The sequence below is a fragment of the Prionailurus bengalensis genome, chromosome A1 (genome assembly GCF_016509475.1).
Source record: "Prionailurus bengalensis isolate Pbe53 chromosome A1, Fcat_Pben_1.1_paternal_pri, whole genome shotgun sequence".
NCBI classification, from domain to species: Eukaryota; Metazoa; Chordata; class Mammalia; order Carnivora; family Felidae; genus Prionailurus; species Prionailurus bengalensis.
This window is the reverse complement of record NC_057343.1, coordinates 205,505,366-205,512,500: the sequence shown is the minus strand read 5'-3', so window position 1 is coordinate 205,512,500 and position 7,135 is coordinate 205,505,366. Positions and strand designations below refer to the sequence as shown.

At 37.2% G+C, this 7,135-nt stretch overlaps 1 protein-coding gene across 3 annotated transcripts in view; it reads right to left on the bottom strand.

The window, feature by feature from the left end:
* The window catches only part of PAIP1 (poly(A) binding protein interacting protein 1), a 31,652-nt gene that overhangs the window by 9,237 nt on the left and 15,280 nt on the right, over positions 1 to 7,135 (bottom strand). For all 3 annotated transcript variants that reach the window (XM_043598967.1, XM_043598957.1, XM_043598947.1), the window contains exons 5-9: positions 5,094 to 5,205; positions 2,801 to 2,926; positions 1,650 to 1,756; positions 1,017 to 1,134; positions 194 to 248 (exon numbers count right to left, since the gene is read on the bottom strand). In XM_043598967.1, the coding sequence (XP_043454902.1) occupies positions 194 to 248; positions 1,017 to 1,134; positions 1,650 to 1,756; positions 2,801 to 2,926; positions 5,094 to 5,205 (518 nt within the window). The remainder of the gene's footprint in view (positions 1 to 193; positions 249 to 1,016; positions 1,135 to 1,649; positions 1,757 to 2,800; positions 2,927 to 5,093; positions 5,206 to 7,135) is intronic.

The following is a 7,135-nucleotide window of genomic DNA, read 5'->3' as shown; positions in this document are numbered from 1 at the left end:
GGCATTAGACTTTCCATTTGAAATGGTCAAAGTGGGCACTGTAAAGAATACTCCATAGGAGATGGGACATTCATCGTGTATTTCAGAAGAAAGTGACTGCTTCAAAAAGCTACAACTTTGGGGTGGTAAGGGTAGGATTTCCTGTAGTTTGCTAGCTGACCAAGAAATGGGGGGAAAAGGACTGGAAACATACCTGGGTCAGCTGCAGTGAAAGGAACACCATCAGAGGTATAAAATGTTGGTTCATTCTAGGATGAATCAAAGTGATACAAATATGTAACCATTTCCAAATTGATTTTTTAAAGCACATTAATTAATGAAGCATGGCTGATATCACTCATCTGCATCTGATAATGCAAGAACAAGCAAAAACCTAACTTCCTAATAGCCATTTTCATTTCATTGGGAAAGTCCATGGTTTTCAGATTTCTATTCTATTCTCTCAAGTTCTTGTGGCTCTAACCCTGCTGTCTATTCTCGGTCACACTCGTGATGAATTGTTTTGTGGTACACTGTGATTAGCATCGTGTCAGCTTATTTTTAGTTGTGGTTCTTCCCTCCCCACCATTTTTAAAAGAATTTCCAAGACCGGGCTTATAGAAGCAGTCCTGCATAGTTGCATTATGCTTGGTTATGTTGGGAGCTCCAGGGCATTATTGGCCTGGTCACCACTTTTATTTTCTTAACTTCCTACAACATACAATGTAATAGTTTGAGATCTGGGCCTCTGATTATAAATTCTCTGGAACTGCTTCCCAGAATCCCTATACTCAACCAGTCCAAGCCTTGTTGATCTCCCTTGCCACTGGATGGATCCTTCTCCAGTTCACCCTTCCCCTAGAGGATTCCACATTTCTACTCCTATTTACCTAGTCTGCGGGCTGCCATGTGACCCGAAACCAATGAAAAGTTATTAGGCATTAAATTCTGACACTATCTTTATGTAACTCATCTAGAAATTTCCAAAATTTGGAGCCAAGCAACAAGCAAAACTTAAAATGAAAACATTGGCATACCATAAAATAATTAGGATCATTTTCAGGTGTTGCTTCTCTGTATGTTGAAGTTGCATGGACTCTACCCCAGTTACTTGACCGGAGTTCTACAAGCTTCAAGAGCATCTGTTTCACATCTCTGCAGACAGAAGGTGAAAAGGAGTTAAGTATATCCACCAGAAGTGCTGTCAGACTGCAGAATACCAGAGACTCCTAAAACTTTGTTTTATAAATTTAACATGTATATCCAAGTGCTTTGATTTTCTAGATGTTTCCTGTACTTTAAGCAGTCTTGATATTTGTTCCATCTGTGACTATATGGTTCTTAAAGGTAGTGGCCATTCCACATTTTTATGCCTCTGGACTTTACACTGGACTTCCAGTACTTTACCGAAGTATTTACTGAATAATTTAAAGTCCGAATCATTTTACTTTTTAATGAACTCCTATCTTACCACAGGAAAATCTTAACTTTTTCCATTTATAAACACAACTGAACAAAAATGGCTAGGTAAGCAGAAGCCATGCATAAGATATTCTATCTTTAAAGAAAACCTTTCTCTAGATCTAGAAGATTTTAATTCTTCTGATGATATATAGCAGATTAAAAACCCCACAGAAAAAGAAATGGAGATCTACTGGCCATCTACCTACCTGCTGCAATTTGCATCTAGGACAACATTTTCAATTCTCTGAATAATTTCCTCCATATCAGTCTTTCCTTTTTCCTTCCAAGCATCTTCCAAAACTGACCCTGTCAACTAAAAAAGCAGGGATCAGTAAGATTTGGAATTCAAGGAAGTACAGAAATCCTAAAGAAGTATCAGCAGCAGTTCAAGCATTCTTTGAACAAAATAAATTTGGCAAGTTAAATATTCCCAATTACATTCTACCATCTAACAGGCAGGAAATCTCTATACCCTCTGTTTTTCTTGATGGAGAGAAACTCAATCATAGGTTTTGTGTGTCCATGACTATATGGTATACTCCCTGTATGAATAAAATAGGCGATAAGATTTTAATCAACATATCACTTATTGAAATATGCAAGTATAGAAACTCTGAATTAAAAACATAAACTTCATTGAAAAAGTGAGTTAAGGATATACACAGGTAATTCATCGTAACAAAAATGGCTAACAAACATGAATGGTTAAATTCACCAATGGTTAGGAAAATGCAAAATAAAATGAAATTTTTGTTTATACTCATTACCCATGACAAAACAGAAACTAGGACCAGTTGGAACATCATTGATATGAATATGGGGAAAGCGATGTACTCATTCACCATTGGTAGGAATATACTATGGTTTAGTATTTAGAAGAGAAATTTGACATTCATCAAATTTAAGGATGCAATGCTCACTGGCCCACCCACTCTGTGTGTGGGAACTGAACCTACACAAACAACTGCACATATGGAGATGAAGTGATTCAAGAGGTAAATCTTCTGTGCCAAAGATCTAAGATCTTTGTTAGGTCATAAAAAAGCAAGTCACAAAGAGGAAGAAAGATCTTATTTATAAGGGCACACATACAGACATGGGAAAGGAAGGAAAGGAAATTTAGAGATGGGGGTGAAGAACTTCCATTTTTTGCTTCTACATTTGGATTATTCCATTAAAAAAAACAGTACATGCTGCTTTTCCAATATTTAAATTCAAGAGTAAACCAGAAGGCCAACATTTAGAGTAGAAACTTAATTTTGAATTCACACACATACTATGCATACTTTCCGTCCTCTGAATCATATACAAATGAGGTAGAACAGTGAATTTCAAGAGAAACAGAAGTCAAACCTACCTTCAGTAACTTTACTGCACAAATTAAGTTGTCATCCATAGGATTGGAAAAGAGGGCATTCAGCAACTCCCGCAGACCAACCTGAAGAATATCTGCTCTTGTAACCTGTCCATTTGTTCCCTTGATCTTTTGGGAAAGAAAATGAAAAGCAACCATGCCAAAATATCACAGATTAGTGAATGGTCCGGTATGTTGGCAAAATACGTGTTTGCAGTTAAACAATATAAAAGACAGAAATCCTCTGGTATTTTCACAAAATTAGACTTATTTTACATGTATTTAAAACCTCTAATAGGGGTGCCTGGGTGGCTTAGTTAGGTGTCCGACTTTGGCTCCGGTCATGGTCTCACAGTTCATGGGTTCGAGCCCACATCGGGCTCTGTGCTGACAGCTCAGAGCCTGGAGCCTGCTTCCAATTCTGTGTCTCCCTCTCTCTATGCCCCTCCCCTGCTTGCACTCTCTCAAAAATAAACAGCCAAGAAGATAATAAAAACCAAAAACTTCTAATAAAACCAGTAAACCTCAGGGATGCCTGGGTGACTCAGTTGGTGAAGCGTCCAATGCTTATTTCAGCTCAGGACATTTTGTTCCAGCCCTGCAAAGAGCCTGCTTGGCATTCTCTCTTCCTCTCTCTGCCCCTCCCCCACTCTTGCACACTCTCTCTCAAAATAAAAGGAAAAAAAAAAAAACAGGTAAACCGAAAACTACAGGTAACAATTTTCATTTATCATACATATGATCAGGATAATCTAAGCCTCCTATATAAATTGTTGTTTCATAAAACATTCTCTGTTCTATTAAGATACCACCTTTTTTGGAACATGCAGCATTTTACTCTGCTTTTTAGACTATTTAAAAATACTGTTTGGCATCAGAATGGTCTAAGTGTCTTAGCTCTCCAGCCAGAAGAGACTCAGACTCAGGAGCCATACCTCATCTTTATTTACACTTCTCACAGACATGGCATCATTACTTCCACACGGGTAAACACTCAACGGCATTCTTAAAATGACTCTTCATTTACAGCACATTTTTTTTTTTCTTGAGAGACAGAATATCCCAAGCAGGCCCCATGCTCAGCACAGAGCCTGAAGAGGGCTTGATCCCACGACCCTGGGATCATGATCCAAGCTAAATTCAAGAGTAGGATGTTTAACTGACTGAGCCACCCAGGTGCCCCTTACAGCACATTTTAGATGAGTGCTCTTATTTTGGCTTATATAAAAATTAAACTGAAAAAGATTAATGCAGGAGATTTTTTTTAAAAGTTATGTCCATCTATGGTAAAAAGGGATAGTAAATTAAGCACTAGATCGGACAGAAACCATTTAGATGCACTAACAGATGCACATTTGATAGCGGATTCATGGGTGTTTTCAGTGGTGTTTATGATTAAGTCTTCAAATCAAAGTTAAAGCAGGTATAACCCATATATGGGATTAACTAATCAAAAAAGCAAATCCTTTACAGAGTAATATTCAGCACTTAGTTGCCTAGTACAAGCACATACTCAAGTATACCACCAATTCACAAACTTGTTTAGTTATACTTCAGATAAATGCATTTTATGTGGAAGATTCATATATAAAATGGGACCAAGAACTGTAATTCTGGGTGAATTTGGGTAGGAAAAACCCCCAGAAATTCTCCTGTCCCCACTTCTAACTCCAAGCTTTGTGTGATATAGACTGCTTGTGAACCACCATCTAAAGTCCACATACGAGATGTGTGAAGATTCAAGAAAGTATGATTTCAAAAGCTTAAATTTGCATTAAAACCACAGCTTCCCAAAAGTACACAAAGACTAAAATTCCCAGTAACTACTTCCCAACACCCTCCTCACAAACAGGAGAAACAAACATTACAGACGTTCCATTAAGACACACACACACCGGGGCGCCTGGGTGGCACAGTCGGTTAAGTGTCCGACTTCAGCCAGGTCACGATCTCACAGTCCGAGAGTTCGAGCCCCGCGTCAGGCTCTGGGCTGATGGCTCAGAGCCTGGAGCCTGTTTCTGATTCTGTGTCTCCCTCTCTCTCTGCCCCAAAAATAAATAAACGTTGAAAAAAAAATTTAAAAAAAAAAAAAAAAAAAAAAAAAAAAGACACACACACACCATTGCCTGCAGGTACGGAGTCATTTCTCTTTCCCCTCGCCCCTCTTCAACTTCATCCTTAATGTCGTAAAGGTGTAACGCAAATACAAATTCCTTACCAAGGTCAGTTTATGTTCTCAGGTTTTGTCAGTACTTAAAAAAAACAAAAAACAAAAAACAAAAAACTTTGTCCTCACCTCCAAGTTAAGATAAAGTTCTCCCAGGAAGAGTACAAATGCATGGAATCGTTTTCGAGTCACTTCATCCCCCTTGGCAGCTTGATCTTTAACTTCATATTCAGTCCGACACCTAATGAAGATATACCTTTTATAATCTCACATTGCTTTGTTTTTTGTACAAACAAGACGACCATCTGTTGGTTTCACTGTTCACAAGCAATAAAAAGATAAGTACAATCTTCTGATTTTTTAGGATAAGAAGTGTTCCTGTTTATTGGAATTTGCAGCACTTTTTCATACTAAGGTTCCTAGTTTTAAGAAACTGATGCGTTTATTTTGTCATCTGTTTAGGCAACACAGGTTTGTCATCTGTTTAAGCAACATAGGTTTCATGAGGTACATCGTATATTGGCACCACAAAGAAAAACTGCCTCACCTTTGTCTTCTAGTCTTTTTGTCAAGAAAGCACTGTTTTTACTCAAATTATCTCTGTAAAATGTTCTATTCTGAATATATGAACTTTAAAACACATCTTAAGAAACATGTATAGATGGGTCCCCAACTGAAAATACAATGAATTTTTATTAAGCCCATTATATTCTTTTAACCTCCATTACACAAATCAGAGAAATGAAAAGTCTCCAATTGAAATTCACATAGAAACAGAAAGCAATGAATTTGATCTCAATATCCCAGAGACCAAAAGGAGCCAAATAACAGTTTCCTTTGCTTTGTTCCCACTGCCCCCCTCCACTTGGCCCATCTGCCATCCTAGAAGTTATCTAAAACAATCACAATAAACCTGTCATAACCCATGTCAGTGAATTATGGTGTCTGTTGCTACTAAAAGGATTTTTTAAATGTACTTTAAATGTTTACCAATTTGGTGTTAAATATTTTTTCTTATCTCTCTTGAGAAGATGGTGAAAGACTCCAGGAAAGTCATGTTTTATAAAGCTGATTTTTTGAGAGTTCTTTTAAGGACAGAAGTAGGGGTTTATGGAGACTGAATGGCTTCCATGTATGAGGGACCAGTTTAGCTTGGCTATGTCAAATTAAAAAAAAAAAAATTTCTCTTTTCCAAAAAAAAAAAAAAAAAAAAAAAAAAAAAAGCCACTGCTTACCAAGATTTTACCTTGGATCAGCCCGTGAATCAACCATAAACCCAGTACAGTTTATCGTGTCTATATGACTTATAGCTCAGAAGCTACATTAAATGAGCAACATTTCGTTTGAGTCAGATATTTGTTACTCTCTAAACATTAATTCCTCATCAGAACAAAAGTTGGGATATCTCTAAATAAAACACCCGGTTTAATAATGGAAAGGATGAGCTAATTAATGCCAGTTATCCAAACACCTTGTGGGCTATTCTCCTTTTATGACCTTGTAGTTAGGAGTTTCAAGGAAATGATCTGTTTTCTAAGTGCACTGACTATTCTATTATACATTAAGATATGTTAATGAATATGCAAAGGTAAATTCGTACCCCTGGGCAGCAATGGTTATCTAGAGAACAACCCACACCTCTAAACTAATCTTTTTAGGCTAAAGACCTAATTAAAGGCAATACATGCTTATTTCAGAAAGGTTAAAAACAGAAAAATATAATAAAGTCACTACAACCCAGAGATAACCATGGCTACAGACTACAATCATTTGGGGAGCTTTAAAAAACCCAGGCTCCACCTCAGTCCAATTACATCAGAACTTCCAATGAGGACAGGGTCTCAGCCCTATTTTAAGTCTCTGGGTAACTTTAACATACAGCCAGGGGTGAGCAGTCCACAGGAACAGAAGCCAGCCTTTCTGCCATGCAAGCTCCTAGAAGTGCCCACTTTCATATCTTTCCAGGAGCTATAAATACAGGTTAAGGCTAAATAGGTTTTTAGAATTTTATCATTTATATTTTCCCAAATTTTACCTATTCAGAGCCATTTCAACTATTTCTATTAAAATAATTATTTTTTTCTTACCTCATTCCTAAGAGGCCCCTCTTTCCATATTAATAAGTTCATTGCCATTCATATTAGATAAATGAGTTCACTGCCATGTGTTAC